Source organism: Chrysoperla carnea, chromosome 1, assembly GCF_905475395.1.
Source record: "Chrysoperla carnea chromosome 1, inChrCarn1.1, whole genome shotgun sequence".
NCBI classification, from domain to species: domain Eukaryota; kingdom Metazoa; phylum Arthropoda; class Insecta; order Neuroptera; family Chrysopidae; genus Chrysoperla; species Chrysoperla carnea.
The window spans coordinates 49,968,517-49,996,411 of NC_058337.1; the positions used below are offsets into that span (position 1 = coordinate 49,968,517).

Below are 27,895 nucleotides of genomic sequence, written 5' to 3' on the forward strand. Positions count from 1 at the left end.
ATGTAAGTTTGTAACCCATAGAAATATTGATGATAGAAACAAAATTGTGCTAGTTATATGCAAAAATCCCTGTGTGTCTTTTCGTATGTTTCCTTGTTGAAACCCAGCAATAGCACGGAAAAAAAGAATTCGCAAGTTGAAATTTTAAAAGCGTGCTCCACACCTCTAAAGTAGCCAGGAAAACTTGAACAATGCCCAACTTTTGAATTTATGAGACTTAAAAGACTGGAAAGAATAGAAAAAATCTAAAAATAAATAAATTTTCGTTTAAAAAATAATATCGATCTAATTCAAAATTTTTTGTTGATTAGAAATTGTTTATAAAGTTGTGTGGTACATAATATAATGATACCAGAATAATATGGATGAACTGCGTGCTTTTTGTAAAAGGATAGGAGAAGGTGGTCTATAATTATCACCCTTAGAAAAAATGTAATTTATAGCCAAACTATTCGACATATGTACAACGTCGAAATATTTTTGAGTTCTTTATTCAAATGTTACAATATTGGCATGTCAATTTCTTTTGATCTAATAAAATTTTTAGAACTATTCAATATTTCTCAAAAGGGATCGTTTTGATCGACCTTGTAAGAATGGTGGGTAAAATAATTTCATTGCATTTTTTATCAAACAGTTCACATAAAATATTAACTGTTCTTTTACATTTTATCAACAATTACTGAACTTACCCGACTGGCCTTAAAATTTATTAAACGCCTATATGAAAATGTATTATAATATTATTAAAAGTCAATAAAAGCCAAGATTAAAATACCCAGTCGGCAAAAACTAATACAAAAAAAGAAATTTTACGTTGAAATTTGACTACTTATTATAAATCAGAAGCAGTAAAATTAATATTTTTGTTAAAGTTTTTATTGAACGATTAATTGGATCGCGCGGAAGCCATCTATCGATAAATATACTGGAAGACTTTAATGGTTTATTTAAAACAATGAGAGATCATTTTACCTTGAGAGATCATTATAGACCACTTTCCCCTACAGAATAACTGTTTAGTTTTTATTTAATGCGAAAATTTTTACTATGAACCGATTATTTCGCTCCCCAAGGACACAATTTTGTTGCATTGTTTTATAGTGGCGACAGCAGCGTTATTTAATAATTTAGAAATAAAATATTTTGAGTTAAGTGCACGTTAAATACCTCATAATTAAATAAACATTAGTGCAAGGCCTTTTTTGTTTATCCCACTGGTTGTCAAACACTCTATATATACCTAATCCATAGAAAATTGCAGAAAACAACTTTTATTAGATATTTATAAAATAATTTACGACTCAGTGATTGTAATATAACATAAATATTTTTATTTATTTATTATATTTCTTATTTACATATCTATCTAAGGAATGATAAAAACAAAACCGCGCTATTATTTTATATACTCAAATCTTAATTAATATGATGTGATGTGATTCATCTAATCAATTCTAATAATAATAATATAAAAAAAAGAATAATAAATTAATTAATTTGTGACTTAAGTCATTAATATATGGCATACTTTCACAATATTGTATAATTAAACACAAAGATGTATTCTGAAATGACTGCCAATAAACGATGCGGAGAGTGGCTATTTACTTACAGACAGACATTTGGTGTCCCGTAATGAACTCATTTAGACAAAATAAAAATCAAAGATAAAAATTCCTTGCATAGCAGTTTGTTAATCCTATATATTTCATTAACAAAATAATCCTTAATTAATTAATTTTACACCAATTTAATCTATAGACTTATTAAGGAGCTATCTCCATAGACAATTTTAGTGAATACAAGGAAAAGCAGCCTAAAAAAAAAAAAAATAGACCCAAAAAAATAGCGACGGTAAAATAGACCCGGAAAAAATAACGACCATTTTTTCACCAAACCAATTCCTCTGTAGTCGACAACTAAGCCAACCAACCCGGGCTTATTTTTTACGAAGTCTATTTTTCCGGTCTTTTTTTTTCCATTGCTACTATTTGCGGGGCTATTTTTCCGATTACTAATTTTAGTATCTAAATTCGATAGATAAATTGATTGTTCCTTTTCCTAATCCTTTATTATTTCCTACGATATTTTTTCCGACGCTATTTTTCCGATTACGAATTTTAGTATCTAAATTCGATAGATAAATTGAATGTTCATTTTCATAATCCACACATGCTCACAAAAAATGTTCAATGTAAACGGAGACATGGCCACGTACCTAATAAACGACAGCTATACCAACGCGGCTAATCATTATTATCCGAATGCAGCCATTGAAGGGTACTTTAAACATGCATTTCTATCTGAGTCAGCATCAAATATCTTATTGCCATATAACGTTTTTGGGGCTACGGTTCAGAATGTTTTTAAGTGCAGCATATATTTACGGGACTCGGTATTTACAGGGATAAGTATTTACGAAACCATCGACTGCAAGAGGAACAGGATAGCCATAGGAAAAGTTGTCTACTGCTCATTCAGTTCTTGCGTATTCAGCTTTGTAACCCGTTCCGTATCCAATCTAGACAACTAATTCCACTGTAAATATAGCCGGCATACATATTTTGGAATTATTTGCAACATGTTAAAATTGATGTAGCAATAGTCCTTAGGTCGAACACTATGCAAAGACTTAAACTAGAGAACTGCGTGTTTTTAAGTAAATTACACGACCAGCTTAAAGGTGTAGTGCATATCCTTTTTATTTTAATACAAAAACCATTTTTTGCCGCTATTAGGGCTTATACCTTTCAGGATATCAGGATATTTTCAATCTCTTTTTAAAGACTTGAAAGATAATTATTATAAGGTTTTTTTTTAATGGGACAAATAGATATGGCAGATTTATTACGTTTTTGCAAGTTGGTAACGAAATTCCTTCATAGTGTGACAAAAAATCAAATTACAACTTTAATGATATTTCATGGTCTATAAAACCTTTTAAGGTAATCATATTATCTGAAAGGTGTTTTTAATTAATTGAAAATCATTTTATTCAATTTATTACAATAATTATATTGTTCGAAAATAATTAAATGTGTAGAGTAATGATGATTTGGAATATTTCTTAATTTTGAATAGATAATAAAATACGAAAATAAATTACTTATTAAAAAAATTCGTTCTCAAATTCTTTAATATAATTACTTCATATATTCTTAATTAAAATCACTTGTGATGACAGTGACGGACTTTAGAATATTTTTCCTCGAGGAGTTTATATTTGGAGCTGTCCATAGTAATAGAACGTTTTTAAAAGCAGGAATAATATTGTAGATTTATTCCTAATAATCAAACTATTTCATTTTATTTTCTATATTTAACTAACTACTACATTAATTGAATAAATGAAACAGTATTTAAAAAAAGAAAAGAGACGCCCTTGCTTGCTAACTAAACTATTTTTGTTGAAATACAAAGTACAATGTACTTTGTTGAATATGGAATAATATTAACCAAGCAAATGACCGCGATTAAGTGTGAAATCCTCCTCGATTTTTATACTACGTAAATCAAATATATCAAGGTATACTAAGTCTAGTCCCAAGTTTGTAACGCTTAAAAATATTGATGCTATGAACAAAATTTTGTTATAGGTATTCATAAAATCACCGAATTAGTTCATTCCGGTTGTCTGTCTGTCTGTCCATCTGACAACACGATAACTCAAAAACGAACAAATATTTCAAGTTGAAATTTTTACAGCGCGCTCAGGACGTAAAAAGTGAGGCCGAGTTCGTAAATGAGCAACATAGGTCAATTGGGCCTTATATCCGTAGGACCCATCTTGTAAACCGTTAGAGATAGAACAAAATGTAAAAATGTTTAAATGTACCTATTAAAAATAAATTTTGCTTGAAATATTTTTTCGAAAACATCACTGTTTACCCGTGAGGGCGGTAACATGTATGTATGGCTGGCTATCTCTCTTTACTTACATCACGTGAAAAAACAAATGATTCTGGTATCAACACTGTCTATACCTGGTATTTCAACAATTAACTCAATCGTTTGTTCATTTGTTCAGTTTACGTTTAGACATGGTTTTGTAAAGAAGCGAAAATTATTGAAATTAAATTGCAACTGTCGAAAGGGTTTATAAGAACTTACTGCCATCTTCTTTACATATTGTTCTGTTAATGATTTTAACAAATAAAAGAAAAGTTATAATATTTTATTTTCATAATATCAAGCCACAACTTAAACCTCCACTTCATTATCAACAAAGTTACTTTTATCCATCATCCAAAAGGTAGATAAAAACAATCATTAAATTTTCGCTTCATTATGGAATTAAAAAGTAATTATATTATTTTTTCTTAAATATTGTATTCACTTTTATCAGTGAAAGTGCAATTACAAGTGTTAATTTTTTCAAGCATTTAGCGTGAGTGTGTGTAGTAACATCAAGCCAACTAACTATTCGCATAATTACTATACATAAACTTAACATTGTCCTGTGAAAACGGGTTAATTACTGCTAAATTAATATTACTAATTACTAAACACTTGAAGTAATCTTAACAAAGTGTAAATGCGTCATTAGAATACAAAACATAACACATTGTTGACCGGTCATGAGTTAATTTGTGATTGCACTTACATATTAATAATAAATTGTCTTTAACTATTGCAAATTTTGATTGACTATTTCATTAACTATTTTATTAGAGTCTCGTGGCTGGTGATAGTGACCATATAGTTCGAAGTACACGGAGAAACTTTAACAATCTTTGTGTTATTACTTTGGTGCAAAAATAAATATAATTTATTTAAAAATTTTTGGAATATTATTACATAAATGATGAAGTATTTTGTAGAAAATTATAATATTTAGAATATTCGATTCGAAAAATTATTTCATGGATTTTATCACGCGTAAAAATTATATTAAATATATAAACAGAAAACAAATTTTTAAGACACTCGCATTCAGGCCCTATTTAAATGTTAAATTAATAATAATTCATCTAAAATATAAAATAATATTATTTAAATAAATAAAATTTTAAATTTGTCAAACTTTCTCAGTCAATTGACTTGACTGTGTGCGAAGTTATAAATATTTCCTTTAATTTAGGTATACTTTATAATACATAAAATAAAAATTTAAATATTTAGTCATATTTTCCCCGATTTTTGTCATGCATTCCCAGCGGATCCCTTTTGTTAAAATGAGTTGAAATTTAGTTTATAGAGTTGCCTACTAGGTTGATCGATGTTACAAAAGGGGGAGGTGCTGATTTCAACAACTTTGAGGTTCCTAGGTTCAATAGGGCGAGTTCCTAGTGGTTTAAAATTTTTATGATTTTAAATACCAGCACAGCGTCCTCAAAATGCCAAAATTAAACGGTTTTATGGCTTTAAATTTCAGTACAGTCTCCCCAAATTTAGCTAAAGAGTTGAAAATTGGTATATAGACTACGTTAGTGTCAAAAATAACTCATTTGGAAGTGAGAGCACTCTTCCTTTTTATATTGACATATTATCTTTTTATAGCTTTGAACTTCAGTGTTCCCAAATTGAACTAGCGAGTTTAAATACTCTGTAAGAAGTTGGACTAGTGCCAAGGATGATTATTTAGGGGGAAGGGGTGTTTCTAGCACCCTTACCACCTATCTTTTATGAGGATATTTCGTGTTTCAAACACTTGAAAAATCAAAAATCTTATTTCGATATTTTAATCAGAATATATTTTAATCAGAAACATATAATGATGGGAAATATGATTTTAGTGATGCGGCTTTATTGCTTCGTTGAAATCGAATTGTACTTACCAATTACATTTAATAACAATTCTAAAAGCACAAATATTGAAATAAATTTCACATAAGACGCAAAAAGATTTCTTTTTCTTGATAAACGTTCCATATTAAATGCCATTTAACTGATCTTCTAATTCTTTGTACTGTTGTTATTAATCGATCATGTTTAAAACCTGTAACAAAAAACAGTTTTGAAGTAAATAAAATTTATTAGAAATGAAATGGCTATAAATTTACAGAGAAATAAGTTTCAATGGGAGGAAGGTAATTAAAATATTATACAGGGTGTACTAGAGTTAAACATTCAAAATATATAATAAGGAAATAATATATAATTTGGACTCTTAGAAAAAAATTCTTCCAGCAGTTTTCTCGGAAACGCTTCGTTCAAGAGATATCGATCTGGTAGATTGCAGAATCGTGCAGATAAAAAATGTTTAATTAATTTAGGTTTACCTTTTTTTATTCTTTACACTATTTAAGGTAGTACTATCGGTAATAGACTTTGCATTCAGAATTTCATGAAACTTGGCATAGTTGTCCATTATGATATCATAATTAACCAGTTAAATTTTTAGGGGCCTTCAGAGAACTTTCGAAAATAAACTACAACTCCTGTTAATTGGTGATAATGTAGCATTCTATAGGTGAACGAATTTTTAATATCGGCTAAGTAGTGAGTTCAAAAATGACGGTTTCACTTTTTAATGAATTTTTACTTTTGGTGCGGAACACCAATTTTATTGAAAATAAAATACAGTCCATGCCACTTGCTGATAATGCAGCAATATAGATGAACGAATTTTTAAAATCGGTTAAGTAACTCAAAAATGATGGTTTGTATATATTTTCAAACATATAACTTTCATCCCTATTTCACCCTTTTGGGGGATAAGTTTCGAAAAATCCTTTCTTAAATGACAACTATTGTATAAAATCAATATCCTCTCGAAATTCCTATCCTTAGCGATTTAAGCTGAGCTTTATACACTAGTCGGGACATTGCCTTTTCCCCTCGAGATTATTTCTCCCCTCTGAAAGGTTTCTGATTTTTAATAATATATAAAAAGAAACATTTAAAAACAAATTATCCGAATCAGATCTGCTATTAAGGACTTTCCAAGAATGGCTATTATTTGTATTCCTTTATTAGTATATCCGAAAATTGATGAGAGATTCGTTCATTTCCTTTAGTTCAAATTTTTTATTTAAGAAATGGTACAGCTCAAAATCAGTATGAACATAGTATCTTAAGTACTTTTAAGAACTCTTTTTACGACATTTTTAAATGTAAAGAGCATCTGAAACCATAGATCGAAATTTTTTATATTGAAATTTTATGTTGAAACTGCTTCCATTCATTAAAATCATTTTGAGTAAACCAGATAAACGATTCTTACCTAGGGTACCTTTTAAGCAGCACATACACACTTTACTGAATCTAAATGCAACAATTTCAATCCTTTACTTCCATGGACGAAGGAATACGGTGGTTTGAAATCTGAAAACCCCATGTTCTACGCCAATTGATTTATGATGAGCTTAATTTTTAAGTGGACTTTTTTGTCCTATGAAAAAATGTGTACATATCCAATTTTAGCAAAATTGCATTTCACGTTTGGAGATAAGAGTTACAAAAAAATAGGACCGCTTAGCTTCTAAGCGAAACAATTGGGTACTAAGGTAAGTTTAACTTCGATTTATTTGGATCTATAATATACTTGGTAGAGTCTTGTATCAGCATTTTAGACACGCCTTGCATAAAAAATGCAAAAAATAATATTTTTATGAAGAGATTTTGTAGAAAATTCTGTGTTTAGTTTTATATGCTTTTAAATTGTCATTTTTTATTTAAATTACTGCTTATTTGACCTCGAAAATGTACCTACAACTATATATTTTAGAAACATATGTTAAGTTTGATAATGTGATTTATTGTAGAAAATTTTTTCAAAGGAATTTTGTTTTTAAACTCAAAAATACTTTTTTATTTCACTCTGTTTTACCTTCTCATTGTTTATATATACATTTATGCGCTTAAACTTTGACTGTGCACATTTGTTCTTTCTAAAATAAGTTAGTTTTAAAAATTATGGTGGGAGCGCAAATAATACACTTTATTAAATATTTTATCATTTTTAACTTATGTTTTAAATTTTCTATTGTCATTAAGGTGTCAAATAGAAGACTTTAGCTAAATTCCTAAATAGTTGATAGCCTTCAGCATTATATTTTTTGTGCAGTTCGCGAAAAAATTTGGTACAATTTACAGCAGTGTTTTTTAATCAATTGTAACAAAAACTACACAAATTTCTTACAATTTGTGTAGTTTTAAAAATTATATTAATAGAACACAAAATTTTACACATGGACTAAAATTATAATTAATAAATAGTGGTTTAATACAATCTTTTGCTATTACCTATACTGGGAGTAACAGCAAATGCTGTGCACAATTACAGTTTTCTTAATTTCTTTAAAGGAATTTTTTGCATTGTACAAAAAATAATTTACACGTTAAAAAATTGAATAAGGGTAATATTGAGTTATAAGTACAAGCGACCATTATTATGCTTGACTATAATTTCACATAGTTCATTGAAAATTTCTGAACGATTCTGTAATTAAGAATATAATAATCTTACGAGATTGGGCAGGGTATGTGTTTATCCCATAGCTTGACAGGTTTTGACTTTGATTTACTCTTTATGGCTTTTAACAAGGAAGGTGTGTTCCGAAGTGTTAAAAATAGTTTAAATACAGAGTTTCTACCTGTTTAGAATCTAAACAGAAAATTGTTTACTGTTGTTAAAAGGATTACAAGAAGAATTTTAATTTACTATACACATGCCAATGATATGGTTTGGGCATGGAAATAATGTTTTTGGGGATAATTTTGTTTGGTTATTCATTTATCTCTAAATTTCTTCGACGATACTTTAAATTGAAAAAGTTATTTTTTTTTTGTAAGTGATTTTAAGAATGGAAAAGACCATTGCTTTTCAGTCTATAAGAAGAATTAAATTTATATTGCATTATTATATTTTTTCCCAGATAAATGTTTTCATAATATAAAAAAAAATTATTGTTAGGATACTCTGTATTTACACTGAGTGAGTCTCACTTCAAAACATACATCTCTTGTTTACTCTCATTCGAGGATACGAAAACTATCTGGAGAGCTTACTGAGTAAAAAGAGTAACCGGTGCCCATAAGTGGTTTATCTGATCAAAATGGATTTTGATTTTATAAGGGGTCAATTATTTGGATTCAAAATACTATTTTGATTACTCTCTTCAGCTAATCCCTATATATTATAAATGTGAAAGTAAGGATGTTTGTTTGTTTGTTTGTTACGCTTTCACGCAAAAACTAATGATTGGATTTGAATGAAACTGGAGAATAATGTAGGTCATACATCAGAATAACACATGGGCTTTAATTTATAAAGATATATTTAAACAAAATTAAATTTATTCTGACATTTTACTGCTCCATCTATGGTCATCATTTTGATCCATAAATTAGAAATTTCTGTAAAAATTTAAAATAGTAAATGTCAAACAATTCATGGCTATATTTTCTAATATACTCTAATGAGTTATGACTATTTTACACTTTAAAAATTGAAAACTGCATATATTTTAGCCGTGAAAAACAGTCTCTTCGAGTGTTATGGAAGGGGTATAAGTGAGATCAAGAGAGGTGGAGGCTATAAAGCGAAGTTTCTTACTTTTAAGCCCAGTAAAGAGGGTGGGTATCAAGCTAGTAATGAATAAATTTCTAAGAACTAAGAGCTAATAATAATTAAATTTCAAAAGATATTGTTCGATATAATATGATTTTTAAGTTTTTTTTGTTGTTGTTATTAATCAACAGACTTTCTACAATTTCAGTTTAAATATTCATAATTACTTTAACATTTTCGTTTTCTAGAAACATTTAGAAGAACTCATTTTTAAAGGTTAATGCCTTCTCCACATTAATTGTTTAACATATAAATAAAATCTTGTGTTTGTTTTGCATTCTTTTCTTAAATATTATGAAGTGTATATTTAATATATGTATAGAAGACGCCAAACTGGCTGGGGAATAAACATTTCAGTGTTATGTTAAGTGCAAGTACACGATACAACAATATATGCAACAATGTATGTATACGTATATTCATACTGAGTCATTAATTACAATTACAAATAAACATTTTCTCTAACTTTCATATTCGTTCGTGTTGAGAATAATAAGAATCCGTTTAGAAAATCATTGGTAGTATAGAAATTTTTGGGGTTGCATGACAACAAATTTTTTGTTAAAATCGAATTCGTAATACACTCATAAATATTATACTTTTGTTTATAATAAAATTATTTTATTATAAACTCTGTTTGATATCTGTCTCATTAAAATATAAATATAATTTCTAAGAAATGTACAAAGCTACGGCTCTCAAAGAAGCAGATGTCAAGAGAATATCAAACGTTGATATCCGGGTTTTGCTTAGTAATAATTTGGTGATTTTTAGCACAATCTCAATTTAGGACAGTTTTCTCTAGCACTGTAGTTAATTAGGTATGTATAAAACCGTACTTAAGAATTGTTTTATCCTTGATAAACTATTAATATAATTTTTTCTGGCCAGTATTGGATCAATCTATAGCCCGAAAAATGGCTTGGGACACGTGTTAGAGACGAATTACGAGAACGAATTTTTTAAATTATATGTATTTAAATAAATAAGGTAAAAAATAGATAGAGTAATAGTAACTCTGTGTCTAGGAGAACATAAATATGAAACCTTATATTTTTGTTGGATTTTGTATTTTAAGATTACCTATACGTCGCGAACATGGTGCCCAAAAAACGTTTGTAATCTATGAATTGTATTTTAATATTTTAGTCATTTTAATTAACTCAATATTTAATTTATGCATAGCTTACAAAAAATTGATTATTGCATTAACAATTGGTATTTGCTTCTTAAATTAGATCTAGACGTTGTTTATACTATCGATAAAAAATTCTAAATTGAAATAAAATTGATAAATGATTTATCAAGCATATTTAGTTTTTTATTGACATAAATGTCGCTCAGATTTAATAATTTAAAATCGTTAAATATTTTGAAGTAAGCGTGAATGATAATTGCCGGAATAGAAATGAATAATCCTAAATTTCGTAGTAAAATCAATAGATTGGGTGACGTTTCTTGAACTAATATTTACATTCGCAGAAAATGTGTGTATTTTTGTTACAAGCTTAGAAATAAAATGTACTTCATCATGTAGGTAGTATTAACTATATAGCGTGTCTCATAATAGGCGCTTTTGGACTAACCAAAATGCAAACTGTTTCACCCATCGCCCTTTATGAATATTTAGTATCGAAAAATATGAAAATAAAAACTAAAAATTAATTCGCATAAAAGATTCTATTATATTGCCCAGATATTTGAATTGCAAGGTATACATGATAGAGTTTGAGTGACATATTTCATCCAATATTCGCTTGACAGACATTGCTACAGATCTATCCAACGATATACAGCATATTTGGTAATGCGAAAAAAATGCTTATTGGTCGTAAAAAGTAAGTATACGGTTCCCTCATAATATTTCTCCAAAGTAGTACTATTATCGTGACAGTAGTACATAGACTACTTATATCGCAACAGATATTTATATTTGAGAGTCACATTAAGGATGTACAATTACAACCAGGACAATTTTGGATAAAAGGCTTGGTTTTTTTTATATGTAGTTGGACTAAGTCTAAATCAATTCGGAAAACTTTAGGGGAAGTTTCCCGATTATTTAAATAAATAAATGACTTCAAAAGTAGGCATATTAAACATTGGTCTTAGGGTAAAACGGTAGATGGATGAGATATTTTCGTAGATTTCTCCAAAACTAGTCGGATGGAAATTAACTATTTAAATTAAAAACTATTTAAATTAAAGTTAAAACGTTAATAAATTATTGAAAACAAAAAAAAACTCGTTGTGCTCGACTTATTAATTTATATTGATCGTGAATTATTGATTATATATTTTTTATTGATCGTGAATTATTTTATAACTTGACAAATAAGACGAAAAGTAAGAAAAAAATTTTCGATATCTGGAGTAATTTTCAAAATATCGTAATTTGAAATTTTGTTTAATTATTTAGCTTTCGATATTTCGAAAAGCAGGCAGATAAGGAAAAATTTTATTCTTATTTTTCGTCTACATTCATAAAGTTATAATAAAATTCATCATCAAAGTTGAAAATAGGGTAGAAATAATTTCAACCAGAAGTCTGAACTTGCCTTGGCGCTCGTACTACCTTAAGACATGATTCCATCGTATCAAGGCATGATTTGAAACTATGCTGTCAATGTACATTGTATAGAAATTATTTAAAATTTATTATTTAATTATCAATTATTACAAATTTAAATAAAAAATATTCAATGCAAACTAATTCTTACACACCGTTTAAACTCTATAAACACATACTACATTATAAGTATATTAATTTAGTTTCCGCGGTATTAAATAATGATAAATCGGTGTCTAATAATTATTAATTGGCCGTTAGCTGCGCTAGTAGGTTTCGTGCAAATGTTCCATTATTATTTACCACGGAAATTCTTATATTTCTTTCGTGTGTACACTCTGTATATCATTAGTTAAAATTATTGCTTTCAATAAACGGTTATAATATTCATAATAAACTTTGTATTATTCTTTAGTGTTATTAATTTTAATGTCAAACTGTCCAACCAAATCTTTGCTTTTCTGATGTCATCGTAATATAAATAAACAATTTTTTTTTTATTGTTTTTAATAAACGTTAGCATTTTGTTATTTTAAAAGTGCAACAAATTGAACTATATATTTTTTCTCGTCTCGATTAATATGTCCTTAAAATTCCTTAAAATTAAATAGTGAAGGATTTCTAGTTTTACGGAGTATGATCTTTAAAAAGAATCATTGAAAGAAGCAAGGGAAATTTTCGAGTAAAAAAAATTTAAATAAAAAATACTTTTTAGGAAAAAGCTTTTATTGTATTAAAAAGTAGAAAATAGTTTTTCGTATGGGTCACTAACACACGACTTTTTGTTAAAGCTGGACGCGCTCAATTTAAAACATCAAGGATGATTCGTAGGCCTTAAGCTTTTACAGATACTCATGTGTGAGTCATCCATAAGAACAAATATTTTCTACTCTTTAGTACAATAAAACCTTAACCCTAAAAATGTGTTTTTAATTTAAATTTAAATTTTAAAATAAAAACGTTTGTATATCAAATATGGTGGAAGGTATGGAAAAATCAGTTAATATATTTACCATAAATTGCATAACTAAAGTGTATGCTAAATTTAAGCCCGATAGCAATTCATTGGAATGGGGTATGTATATTTGCAAATTCCAGGACATACATACATACTAGTAAAATTAAATAATTATTAATTTTTATCTCACGACGAAAAAGAAGTTATCTCACGACAAAAAAAAAAGTTAGCTCACGAGAAAAAAAAAATACTTTTTTTAATATATTTATTGAATTATTTTCTATTTCGTCAGAGAATGCTCCATTATAAAAAAAAATTCGACGAAGTTTACAGTTTAATAAATATGGTAGGAGTGCAATAAAAATTAAAAATTGTTGTTCAATTTTGATAGATAAATGAATGGCCCGGTACAAATTAGGTTACTTTGGTAATTTTTGTGGATATTGAACTTCAGCTATAAAATTATATATATTTTAAGAAAACGAACAAGTTATAAAATTTTTGCAATACATATTTTATCTCACCAACCTCTATCCCGAAAAAATAGGTTGAGACTCTGAACTGGATGATACTGGCATCAATTCTTAGAATTACTCCAAAAAACATAATTAGCCTACGCTGATAATTTTCATTCACGTTTACTTCAAAATATACAGATTAAAATTTTTTTTCTAAAATATGTACAAATCTTGACGTTATTTTTCAGTTTTAAATTATTTCGATCTTTTATCGAAAATCGCCAAATTCATTTTTTTTTGTTAATGTAAATGTGAAATAGAATTTTCTCAGTAAACTATAAATGTAGATATTTATAGGGGTTAACAATGATGCGAGTGGCGTCAAAATCAGAGTTCTGACCCATTTTTCGGGATAGAAACTGTTTTCTTTTATAATAAAAAGAACTATAAAATATTCAACGATATTTAATACTGTGGATGCATGTAAGTAGGCGGTTAAATATAGATTTTATTTAATGTACATGTTAGTTTTTTTAAAATTGTAATTTTTTTTTAATGAAAAACAAATAAATTTTATTAATATGTAATAATTGAAGGTCAAATATTTTTTTCAAAATAACATTTTTCTTTGCATTTGTGAGTATTTCATACAGAACATTATTCTTTCTTTAAATATAATTGAAGGTTATTTATAAATTTATGTGTAACGAGAAAAATACTAGAAAACATAAAAATTCTCCAAGTAGAGGCTTAATATCGCATAATTTCCTGTTATTTATTCTCTTTGATCCCCGCTCTTAACAATTCAAAAATTGTGTGATAAATTTTTTGGTTTTTTTAGATTATTTATTATATTTTGGATTTTCAAGTAGTATCTTCTTTAAGTTGAACTTTGAAAATTTAAATTCAGGCTATTTTCAGGCTACTCACACGAAACCAATGTGTAAAAAAATATTTTTATCATGCACTAACGCGCTACCACCTTTAGAATATAAATAAAACGAGATAAATTAGTTTATACTAAAATAATTTAATAAGTAAATAAATATACATAAGGTAAGATATAGTACTTAGAGAAATGTGTCTAGAATCATTCTGTGTCTCTCGGCAGATATTGATATTACCTAAACAACATTTATATTGAAATGGGTGTATTTTATCAGAATGCTGGTAGGCTGAAAACTAATGGTCAATGTGGTCTTGTTTTCGAATAAACGAAAAATAAAATTTTATTTTGAAAATGGAAACAAATTGGATTATTTTGACTATTTATTTACAAGCTGATCATTGCGTATTGCTTTATACATACTCAACGCAAATCATTGGTTATTAGTCAGTAAGTTACTATATTCCAGTTTTAAACATAACGTTAAATTCTGAGGAGACAAAGTTTAAAATGTGCCAAGTGATGTATCTTGAATCTAGCAACATGAAGTACCATTGATACATGGTCACATATCCATGATTTCCAATCGCTTCCACCATCTTCTTTAAAAAAATTTTCACTACCTACAAAAACTACACTATTACAAGGCAATAATTCAATTCCATAATGTGATTTGAAGTTGTGTGGGACAATGGAACAATATCGATAGTATTCAAGGTTGAGTCATCTTTTTATACAAAACGTCAAAACTTAAGTTCCATAAGCAAATAAATTATATTGCACTTTCATTCATTACCGTTTATCTTTAAACAGATTTTTTTACAAAAATGAGCAATTCGATGAGCATTCCTAATTTGGTGAATGTTATTGGAGCTATAAGCAATGGTGCGAGTCTCGAAAAGATAACACAACTTATCAAAAATTAATCAAACGAAAGTATGGTCGAAATACTAGGAACATTTAGGTATTTTCGAGATAATTAGCAAAAAAATTAAATAAATTTTGTTTTTTATATCCAACTAAGTTAGGTTTTTACAACATTTTCAATGTTTCAGCATAGATTTTGATTTAGCTATAGGTTTAGTTATGGACCAACTTAAACAGCAAAGGCCAAATTTGACAGGAATTTTTCCTTTAAATACCTAACAGCAAATTTAATTGTATCCTTGTTAATACACATTTAATACATAACATGCAATTAATCAAGAAATAAATAAATAAATAAATAAAAGTGAAGAAATCTCTTCAAAATTGCCGTTATAATTGGTCTAATAAATACCATGCCATGAGCCATAAAATAATGTAACATAGGTATAATTAATGCAATATGATGTAATTATAGTTTTCTATGATCAAAATAAACTTAAATTAAATTAATATAATTTGTAAAATCTTAAATGGTTTAAAGCCGGGCGTATAAATGGCCTTGTATGGGTAAATAATACTATCTCTGGCCCAAAGGGTCATTTAATTAAAATTGGCAAAGGTTTTTAAAAATGATCGATATTAGACACGATGGCCGTCAGCATACATTGTCATTAAACGAATACTATTGAAATTCTTATGTGTCCTATTACCTTTAGCCTTACAACTAGTTCCTCTACAAAAATTTTCGTGGGGGTACCTAATCTCTTTCACGGGAAATCTTTTATTCAGCGAACAAAGACATTTGGACGAATTTCCCGATTTTTGATATTCAAAAAGAAAGAATAATAAATACATAAATCATTTCGAACGATACTCGGTTCATACAAAGGTCATCTTGTCTACAACGGTATGTCGTTTGAGGTATCTATTCGTTTTAAACTTTCATGTTTATTGTAAGAAACGAAGAAATAAGCAATTCTATGAAACAATGTGACTTTTTATTGGACCCGGCTCAAAATATTTGTATGAGTGTGTTGAACAAAGTCACATTGATTAAAAAGTGTGCTTTTATTATTCGCACGCCCGTCCGCCTGTGAACACGTAACTCAAAAACGAAAAAAGATATCAAGCTGAAATTTACAGCGCCCTCACGACGTAAAAAGTGAGATCGAGTTCTTAAATGAGCAACATAGGTCAATTCGATCTTGGGTCCTTAGGAACCATCTTGTAAACTGTTAGAGATAGAACAAAAGTTAAAATGTAAAAAATGTTCCTTATAAAAAAATTAACAACTTTTGTTTGAAACATTTTTTTGTAAACATCACTGTTTACTCACGAGGTCACACATTAGATGCAAATTTTATAGTATGTATTAATATGGGATTATCAGTTATGTATGTGTGACATGTATAGGTATATGGGTAATGTGATAGAGTAATCAACACTGTCTATACATGGTATTTCAACAATTAACTCAGTCAATTGTTTGTTTTCATTTGTTTTTTTCCATCATTTAATTATAATTATTTATTTATTCAAATTTTTTTGTAAAAACAATATTATAATAAGCTAATAATAGTTTATTTATTCAATTTTTTTTGCAAAAAAAAATCTAATAATAATAAACTGACTTTAAAAAGTCATTTCTCAGACATAATTCCGTCATTCACTCATAATGGTAAAACGTATTTAGTAGGCGTACAGACTGAGTGAGACTCGAGTGCACAGACAGACGACTAGGTGATTACACCAAACCATCTACGCACATGAGTGAGTGAGTCAGTATGTCACTAGTAGTTTGTAATTGCATTTTGAAATGCATTTTAGCTGAAAGTTGTTCTACTCTGATGTTATAGCCTTCTTATAATTTTATTCATACATATTCAAAAGAATTGTACATTAATGAAAAATGTAATTTGATACGATAATCCATTCATTTTAGCATAATAAAAAAAATTCCCAATCTATATGGAAAATGTTAGTGAATACGGCTCTCGAGCCAATATGATTAATGTAAAATAAACTTGTTTTATTCTTTCCGCTTTGAGTCACCAAAAATCCTTTAAGATATTGTTAAGATGCATGTTTAATGTATATAGAAAAATACATGTACACGTGACTTCTAGAGAAAGTTTTTTCAAACATTATAGTTAGAGCTGTATAGGGCCCTAGCTAGGCTATCAAGTGTTCTATTTACAATTGTTGAATTCTACAAAGCTCTAGTAAGATCGTTTAGGGCCATCTACAAGATCTTTTAATAGAGATAGCGGGAAAACATAGACTTGGAATCTAGCTTGATTAATTCTAGTTATAATGTTCAATGTACATGTTCCTATATCTAACTCATAGTAGGATAGAAAATCGAACGTTCGGTCTTTTCGAAAGTCCGGGCACCAATTAATTTAAAATATTTAGTTCAATTTTATTGAATAATAAGATAAATAAATCAATGGAAAATTGCCCTTTTTCGATTCAATTCATAAAGCACTTATAAAATAATATAGCGTCCACTAAATACATTTTACAGGAAATAATTACAATTTCGCTACTTTAATCTAATGGCATCCATTTATTCTTGGAGGTGATAGTTTAATCGACAGTGCCATCTCAAGAGTCACACTAAATTTCTCAACTGTGTTTCAGAAAAGCACAGTCTAATGGCCGAGATGGGCTTGTCGTAGCCCTTCTTTGGTTCGGTAAATTACGGAGCATCTTGCTATGGGAATGGCAAGTTCAAATGAAAGGGTTGTTTGAGACGACCCTCTCGTTCCAACGGGTCTACTGCTTCATTCCCTTTAACGCCAGGGTCCCGGAACCGGGATCAGCCTGATTGCGTTGTTCAGTGCCAGGTGATTGAGCTTCTCGAGCAATTCATAGACTATCCTCGATTGGAATCTTGACGCTTCAATAAGTACCCCACTGTAAGCTTTCGAGTTACAGATCTGGGCACCTCTCAGCATGGCCAAGAAAGTTGGAGGGCGGCGCATATAATATACGTATTTTAGAGTCTATAATCATGGCATACTTTTTAATTTATTTCCTTTAATGGAATTATCACCATCTAATAATTAAAAACTGAAATAATTGGTATAGAAACTGTTTAAAGACATTTGTTGAGGAAACTGCCAACTGCTTTATATTTATTTTTTGTTTATTGAATATTGTTTATTTTTTTACTACAAATATCCAAATTTTGAGCCTATTTGTTATGTTACAGTTAAGAGTTAAAAAGCCTAAGAAACTGTACTATACCTTCTCTAATCTAAATAATTTATATTCATTGCAGTGAAGTCGTTAAGACAACTTTAGTTAAGCGAATGAAATATACGTTTCAAATTGATGTTAATTGTTTTTATGCAAATAGCCTTGAAATACATTATATTATTTGTATTGATAAGAATTTTATGATCATAATTTAATATTTAAAAACTGCAGTTATAATTTTCTAATTTAAAAATTATAAGTAGATGTTTGGTCTAAAAACAAATGGAATGATATCAGTTTAGTACTTCCTTCCGAAAAAAAAAAACATAGAAAATTTTAAAAATATAACCAAATTTCGTTGCTTGCTCTCAATCAAGTCTTGTGGATTTATCGTAATGTATAGCCAATAATTTAATCAATATTTAAATTCATCTTCAAGCATGGACTCGTGGCAACCATAATTTTTTTGTTTTCGATAGCAGTAAAACAAACTTGGGTTTTCACCTTTCACTTTTTGCAAACAAGATAAAGTTTTGGTGTCATGCAGAGTTTGATAAGTAGGAATTAATAAAAAAATTTTAAATTTCTAACGTGAATTTAATATAAAAACGTACGGATTTTACCCAGAAAAACTTTGATTATAAATATCTCCAAAATTATTCCAAATAAAAAAATAGTTATATTAAATCAAATTATTTTTTGTCTTTAGATTTACTAACAGTTCTCATTTGGCACAAATAAGAGTTTATAGTGTTGTTAATCAAGTTTAATAATATTTTATAAGAAATTATTTTTTAGTTATTTGCTAATTTAGTTTAGTTATTTGTACATGATGATACAAAATCCTTCTTGATAACACTAAAATTAAATTTTTCTATAGCAAGAAGTCAAACATTTTGAATAAAATTATTCTCAATTGAAAGCTTTGTTTTTCTTCTTGAATTTATTTAATATTTCATTCGTATGCGATTTTTCATTTTTTAACTTTTTTTAAAAAGTGGAATTAATTTGAGATCTATCATGTGGCATGAAGCAAGGATATTTCGGAATATAGACTATATGTTTTAATTAACTGAGGTATAAACCCCGCATATTTTGACCATAAAGAGTTGAATGAAAAACCATTCCCTACTTGATCCGTGACATAGTTTTGCCTTGAATTCTATAGCTTAGATCGAGTATAAGAAATGGTTTTATTGGACTTAACATGACGCATGAAATATGCGGAAATGATAGCCAATTCAGTCCATTTTTAATAATCTATATACCCTTCGAAAAAAAAGATTACATCGAGTAAAATTTCTTTTTTTTTTGTGTTGCACTGTATAAAAAGTTTCAGAGCTTGAACCAAAAGTGCAGTATCAAAAAGTGTACCAACCGCATTAAAGATTTTTCTGAAGTTTCCTAGAATTTTCAAAAATATTTTAGAAATTTCTACATTCGATTCTAGACTTCTTTGTATTTTCAAAATGGTTCACAGTTTAAATCTTGACTAGACTTACGGGTAACTTTAGTTCGCGTCTTGAGATTAACTGAATGTTTATGCAATTATATATACGGGGTGTTCCAAACCACCCGTCCAGGCTGATTATTCTGAATAGTTTTCAAAAAAAATTGAAACGAAAAAACACGTATCAAATATTTTTTGAAACTCTATCTAACCATACCAAAAACACCCTCCACCCTCAACCCCTGTTAGGGGTAGGGGGTGTAACTTGAAAAAATCAAATGGTAACCCCTATTTTTTTCTGCAGATTTGAATTCTTCAGAAGAAAAGACAAACATTTTGTCTAAGAAATTTTTCCCGATTTTCGGTAGATCACGCTACAATCGACAAAAATCGTTCTTTTAGATTTGGCATTAGAATTGCGGTTCAAGTGAAGGCGAGAAAAGTTTTTTGAGTCGAGAATAGTTATTTTCAATTTTGTTTTTGTTTTTTTGAAGAAAAGACTATTCTGTTTTGTTTTTCATATTTTATTATGATTAAGAAAAATTATTTTTGTAAAAATGTTTTTTTTTTTTATTTTGGAAAGTCTGAAAAAAAATTAAATCTAAAATGATTCATATCTAATTCTTTCTAAGAGCTTTATTTAGTATCCTCCCAATTGTCTAGTGGTTTACCTCAATTACCGCAATTCGACATTTTCGCTTCTCTTTTATTTTCGTTGAATTTCTAACTTTTGTGTTGCTTTTTTGTTTTGTTTTTGTTTTGGTTCTGTGTGTTTGTGTTTTTATTTTTTTTTACTTTTTCGTTTTGATTTTTGTCATTGAACGGCGCAATTCTTATGCCAAATCTAAAAGAACGATTTTTGTCGATTGTAGCGCGATCTACCGAAAATCGGGAAAAATTTCTTGGACAAAATGTTTGTCTTTTCTTCTGAAGAATCCAAATCTGCAGAAAAAAATAGGGGTTTCCATTTGATTTTTTCAAGTTACACCCCCTACCCCTAACAGGGGTTGAGGGTGGAGGGTGTTTTTGGTATGGTTAGATAGAGTTTCAAAAAATATTTGATACGTGTTTTTTCGTTTCAATTTTTTTTTAAAACTATTCAGAATAATCAGCCTGGACGGGTGGTTTGGAACACCCAGTATATATATAATACTGTACTGATATCATAAAAAAAATAATGTAATTATAAGAATATACACTAGAATGCATAGAAATTGAATCAAACTGAACAAAACAGTTTCCACAATTTTTGTAGAAGTTTGCTTGTAAATTCCCCCCCCCCCACCTTTATAAAAATAACGTTTCTATAAAAAAATCTATGAAAACTGTTTGCAATGGAAATTTTTACAAATAATTTCTAGTTAATAAGAAGGCCAATATTGTTTCTCAAATTTAGACAATAATATCTCTCATAATTGTGGAGATTTGGAATGAATAAACTCAGTTGTACTAAAGTTAGTGATGAACAAAGTCTTGATGAAAATGCATGACAGTCCTGTGAAATTAAGAGAGTTTTGAAAAAATTTGTAGGTCAGCGTTGTAAGTTCAAAACTTTGTTTATCATTCACTAAAATCGGTATACGTTTCTGGAATAAAATGTAAATATTTGATTGATTTTTTAGAACGATATCCTCTACTTTTTACCATTCATAAACTACTTCAATAGCAAGAAGTCAAACAATATACTTCAAGTTTTTCGACCCCTTCCCCCTTAGTCATGCTGCGTCACACTCTTTGCGAAAATAATAAGCAAATTGTTGATGAACTGCGAACGTTTTTTTAAAGTTTTGACCATAAAGTTAATTTTCTATTATATGTCAAAATTCTTACACTATTTTTCCGAACGCCCTGTAGATATAAATAATATAATTTTATTACTTGTTATGATAAATATGAAATAATAGATAAATAAAAATATTTGCTCATAAAAAAAAACCGGTTTACTTGTCTCATAAAGTTAGCACACGCTTCAAGTCGATTTTCAAATACATTTATTCTATTTCGAATTCTATTCTTTTGAATACATTTATTCAATATGTGAGAGTTTGCAATTCTTAGAAGGGTTGACAATTAGAGTTCAAGTGTAGAACAGAAAACAATTTTTGCTTTTGACAATCCAAGCTTCGGGCAATTTATTTTACGCATTATGTTTACAAGGACTTTGTTACAAGCATACAAAAAAATCGTACAAAAATTCTAAAAACTCGATTTTCATAGAGATGACACACAAAACGTATTGAAAAAGACAAGTTAGGCAAGGCAAAATAATAGATGACGAAAAACAAAATAGATTAAAAAAATTAGCTCGAAAAATCAACGATTTGGTCAAATTTTTTTAAAAACTGTCTGATTTTTGCTAGTCCAGTGATTCTAAAATATATTTCAAACACAATTATCTGTTTTTACAGGCTTTTTACGCGGCGTTTAAAAAAAATTAAATTATAATTTCTAAAATGCAATTTTTTTCAATATGAATGAAAAAAAGTTTAATTACCTTTTTTTAGCCCTTCTGCCTTAAATGATCGATAAAAATTGATACCAATAAATTTCCAATAGTTCGAATGGATAATTTGATTTCCATGCGTTATTTTTGCAAACTGATTTGGTAAGGACGCTTTTTGGCCATATTCAATAAAAATTTATTCAAACTTTTACAATAAATTGAACATATCTTTTGTAACGGAATTGGGTATACTTTTCCGCCATAATTTTATGTTATATTAATTATACTGAACCTATCTATTAATATGAAAACAAATATATATATTTTTTTTGTCGAGGTTTGTTATAGATTTTAATTATTTTATATTAGGTTCAAATATTTTATTAATAGGTACATATTTTGATATTATCCACTTGAACAAATATATTTTTTAGTCGATTGGGTATCTGGAATAACCTGTATAACATAAACAAATGTAGGAAATAAAAATTTACTTTTTTAATTTTGACTTTCGTATAAAGTAATAAAAAAGTGTTATCTAAAAATTTAATAGTAGTTATCTCCACTCTCTGGTCGATAGTAGTGGTGAGAAACATGTTTTTATTATGTTATTTTATCGTAATATGTATATACCCCTATATTCTTCAATACCTGAAAATAAAAAACTCACGTATTCTTCGAGATCAGTAAACTTTTACGAAAAGTTAATTATTTTTAATACAATTTTTAATAGAAATAGAAATAAAAATTATCCGAACAAAAGAAGAAGTTGAATAACAAAATTTAATTTTTTTAAATGTGTTTTAGAGCACAAAAAATTACTTAACTCTTAATTATATACAGAAGGTACCATCAGTTCTTAACCACGTTTTATTGATAAATATCTTGTTGTAGGGTAAGCTAGAACCAGACAAATGTTTCCAATAAAATTGGATAGTGATCTTGACTTTAAATTTGACTTTGTTCAGAATTATTTAAAAATCCAACCAGGTCAGTAACTGATAAGAGATAGAAGTTCTCTTTGAAGGGGGGCTTCGAAGTAGAAAAATAGATAAATACATATAGATAAACTCATTTCTATACAAAATCTTGTCAACATTTGAAGCTTAATCGATGCAAAACTTTTTAAGTTTCTAAAGCACATCCCTTTCAACCCCTCACTCTACTCTATTATGAATGTATTATACATAAAAACCTTTCTCTTGAATCACTCTATCTATTAGAAAAAATCCGTTGCGTAGTTTTAAAGATCTAAACATACATAGGGACATAGTAGGTACAGACAGCGGGAAGCAACTTTGTTTTATACTACGTATTGATTATTTATAAAATATTATAAAATAAAAAACATATTATGTTAATATAACTATTAATTATGTGTTGTTGTTGATCCAAATGGGTTAAGGAATAACATAGATTGATGGCAAATTTGGCGATAAAAGCTAGTGTCACTATGAAATCACACCTTAAAAATTTATCAAATGGTAAATAACGTTAAAATTATGACAATTTCTCAACACACTTATAACCCAGCAAGAGTCGTTTAATAGACACAGGGTGTGAAATTAAAAAAAAAATAAAGCTTTTATTGTTAATATTTCTTGCGTGGCGTTATTGAATTTGCAAGAAATTCGGTGTCACTTGAGATTTTTTCTCGGATCGGGGTTCACGTCGCACTACCGCTGGTTTTCGTACTTGATTCGCGTATTTCGTACTTTATACGAGTAAATCATTAAAGGTCCTTAGCTCATGCTGTCCGTGTACTGAATTTTTCTAAACAGTGGTATTTTTGGAAATATCTATTTGAAAATTTTAACACTACGTACCTAGAAAAAGACGCACTCTCGGCTATAAGTGCATTAAGAAATTTTCATTATTTTGACGTTATCTATCTTTTGTTGAAGTCTTGATATTATAACTTGGGCCACCCTGTGAATTTTTATATTAAGTATATTTATTATCATTATTTTTTATTAGTTATTTTCACAAGTGTTTGGTCAAATTATTTTACAATATTTTAATCAAATCAGCTACATTAATTCTTTCTCAGGTTTCTATGCAAGACAAACATAATTTTATCAGAATATAAAGAAATATAATACTATTTTAAATTATAATACCTTTTATATTATTGTAAATTATAATATATATTAATAACGTAATTAAATTTATAAATTAACATTAACTATTTTTAATTATTATTCAAATTACATTTTCTAACTAACTGCTTTTTCAAGAAAATTGTTTTCATTTTTTCAACATTAATAAGATAAATATGTTTAGAAAACATATATTGAATATAATTAAAATTTTAAGTTAATGGTAATGAATAAAGAGTGAAACCCAAAACAAAGATTTTTTGTTCGTTTGGTGAAAAACAATTTTTCAATTGTTTTTTTTTTTGTTTTTAATTCTATAAGTGCTAATACCATTCAGCCAATAAATATCTTCTCAAAAATGTTTTATAGCTCTCCTACTAAGAGAATTTTGAAGAATTTGACTCATTGATCAACATTTTTATATTGGAAAATTCAATGAAAAACCGATTTTTTCATAACATATTTTTTAAATCTTCGTTGTACACTGTGGAACAAAAGTAACGGAACGACTCAAACTCTTTTCAGAGAGTATTGTTTTTTCAGAAAAAATTTTTTTTAAATCTATTTAGTGAGCATTTATTGTGGATTTCATGACTTTTCCCCAGAAGGGGAAAACATCAAAAAAAAGGTCTTGTTAGCCTTCATAGATTATTTTTCGAATATGTACTACCACCATAGATAATTGATGTGTTTTATTCACTTTTCAGATTCTTGTTATTTAGTTTTTTTCAGTTTTTTTACCATTAAAAAACGGTTCAACTTATTCTGCTGAAAACTCTTTCAGCTCTTAAATACGCGATTACGCGTCGAATAAGCCTGGTCACGTGTTAATGTCACAACTGGTTCGCGGGATAATCGGGGCGAAAGAATCCGAACGGATATACCGCGGAAGTATGTAAAACTGGAGATTTTCAAAATCGTCCCCATTACATTAACTTCTTCTGGGAAATTAAAAAGTTATATATTTTATTCGATCGATCGATCGATAACATTTTTTTGTAAATCGAATAGTTACAGCAGAAATCGAGTTTGAAATTCTACCTATAAAGTAACGAAACAAATGTATATTTTGTTGTAAATCCATTGTTTTAAAAATTTTCCGAAAACCGTCTCCATACTTTTGTTACACCCGATATATTAGTACGGTGACTCGGTAAGAAGAAAAAGTATTGTTACTGAAATAATATATTACTTTGACATACCTATATTATATTAACATTATAATAATTATTATCTGATTACTTTTTGAATGCAACCAATCTGATCTTTTGATCCTTTATATCCCTGAAATCTCAGTATATATTTTTTTCAAAATATATTTTTGATAAATGTGTCATTTGAACTATAAATTTTACAAATATTTGCCGACCTCCAAACGGGCTATTTTTGAGGTCACTCTTTACATACAATATTAATGGTATTATAATTTAGCAGGTTTTACATTTGTTTATAATTGTAAATTAATTATTTATTATGAAGTGTATAAGCCCGAGGGCATTAATTTGTCAAAATATCTGCGAAAATGAAGAAGTATTTATATTTTTTTTAAACTTATATTTTATACAACAAATAAAATTTTATTTTTGATCATTTTTTTTTATTTTTAAATAGTCTTCTGACCTTTCCATTTAAATTAATTTACTATTTGATTAGAATTAAGCTAAAAAACAGTGGTGAATTTAATAGCCCGACAAAATAAGTAAAAAAAATGAAATCATATTTGATTTAATTATAGTTAATTTACCGTTTTCCAAATTCCGAGCTATTCGGATTTCTTGATCGAAAAATTATATTTAATCAAAACCACAATTATTTTGGATCACACGTTGGTTCTCGAACGAATCTTGCTACGGTGAGTGGCAGAAAAATAATAAAAGTAAACGGCGAAAACCACCGCATATTTACAAAAGTTGATATCCATTCTCAAAACTGATTCTAATCTTGTTCTGAATGTATAACACGCTATTATTTTTCAAAACTTCCAAATTGAACATAATTACTCAAAATGATTTAAGAACTAAATATCATTGATAATTAAAAGAAGCTTAAGATCTAAGAACAGATATCTAGGGTAGTATTTAGAATCGGCCTAAAACCGGTACCAAAAAATCACATAAATATTTCAACATTAAGGATTTTTTTTGATAATAAAACAATAGTATCTCACTATTTGTGGTAAAAATAATCACTTAAAAATATTAGTGCGAAGACACTGTTAATTTATTTCCGTATAAGTTATTAATTAATAATAAAATACTTGTAGCAATAAATTATTAATGTATAGCCTATAATTAATTAAGAATATTTAATTTTTAATTAATTTACCAAAAAAATCATTGGATAGGGTGCTTAATATTAAAAAAGTTTAATGTTTAATGATTCCTTAATAGATTCACAGAATGCTCCGTCCGGCTATTTTTTGTCGAAATAAACAAAGATATAATTTTATGGCAGTTTTTCACCGAATATATACCGAAAATGTCCACCATGAAATGCTTTTTTATTTCTAAGAATGTAATCGTATATGCAATTAAAACTTTAGTATTTACTATTTTCATGTTTTGTTTTGTTTGATAAAACTGATTAAAAAAACACTATAATTTGTTAAATAAAAAGTATATAGCTATAATAATTATATTTACCATTAAAAGAGACTTAGGGGTGCGAATTTGGAATAGGGCTATGGCAGCATTTGAAAAAGGGCTCAAGAACGGTATCTAAACCGGTTAAACGTTTTAACACTAACCGTTTTTACATTTCAAATCGACTACATTTTTCAAGAAACAAAATTAAATTAAATTTGAATAATTAAAACATTGAAAATATGATAGAGAAAAATTTAGAAAAAAATTAGAATATTTAAAAGCTAAAAAATATATAAAAAACTACAAGTAAAAAATACGTACACTAAATTATTCAATCCAACAAGTAAGTTTACAGTTGACTATGATAAATTTATTTGAATTTCTAACGGGTATTTTTTAAATTTAATTTTAAAATACTAGAAATTTATTGACCTTTTTATCAAAAAGAAAAAAGTAATACACAAATTTATTAAAACACAAAAATTTTCATGATTTTCTTCAACAGTACACTTAAAAGAAAACAAGTAGTGCAATCACACACACGTTCAACACACAAACACGGAAATTATAATTTTTTTTTACTTTTTATTAGCGCAGCCAGGCACTAGGCAGTCATCCACTTCATACGCGATGCTGTTTTGAGATAGAATCTGTTCACTGTTTTTAAAGTTTTCAATATACACTCGATTTTAATATGTAACCGTGTAGTTTAGTGTAATGTATTGTAGTAGTGTAGTAATGTATAATAGTGGTAGATTGCTGGCTTATGGCTATGGCTATTGAAATGTTTCAATAAATTGTTTGTATATTTGTATAAGAATATGATCCAATTCAGTTGATTACACAGCATATAATAACG

General features: G+C 28.0%; 1 protein-coding gene across 2 annotated transcripts in view; it reads right to left on the reverse strand.

Moving 5' to 3' along the window:
* LOC123306127 overlaps positions 1-27,464 on the reverse strand; it is a 34,360-nt gene extending 6,896 nt beyond the window's left edge. The window contains exons 1-2 of one of the 2 annotated variants that reach the window (XM_044888013.1): positions 27,358-27,464; positions 5,781-5,941 (exon numbers count right to left, since the gene is read on the reverse strand). In XM_044888013.1, coding sequence (XP_044743948.1) covers positions 5,781-5,886 — 106 coding nt within the window. In that variant the 5' untranslated portion in view covers positions 5,887-5,941; positions 27,358-27,464. Of the gene's footprint in view, positions 1-5,780; positions 5,942-27,093; positions 27,110-27,357 lie in introns of those variants that run through there. The other variant, XM_044888014.1, reaches the window with a different exon arrangement.
* Positions 27,465-27,895: the final 431 nt, after the last annotated feature.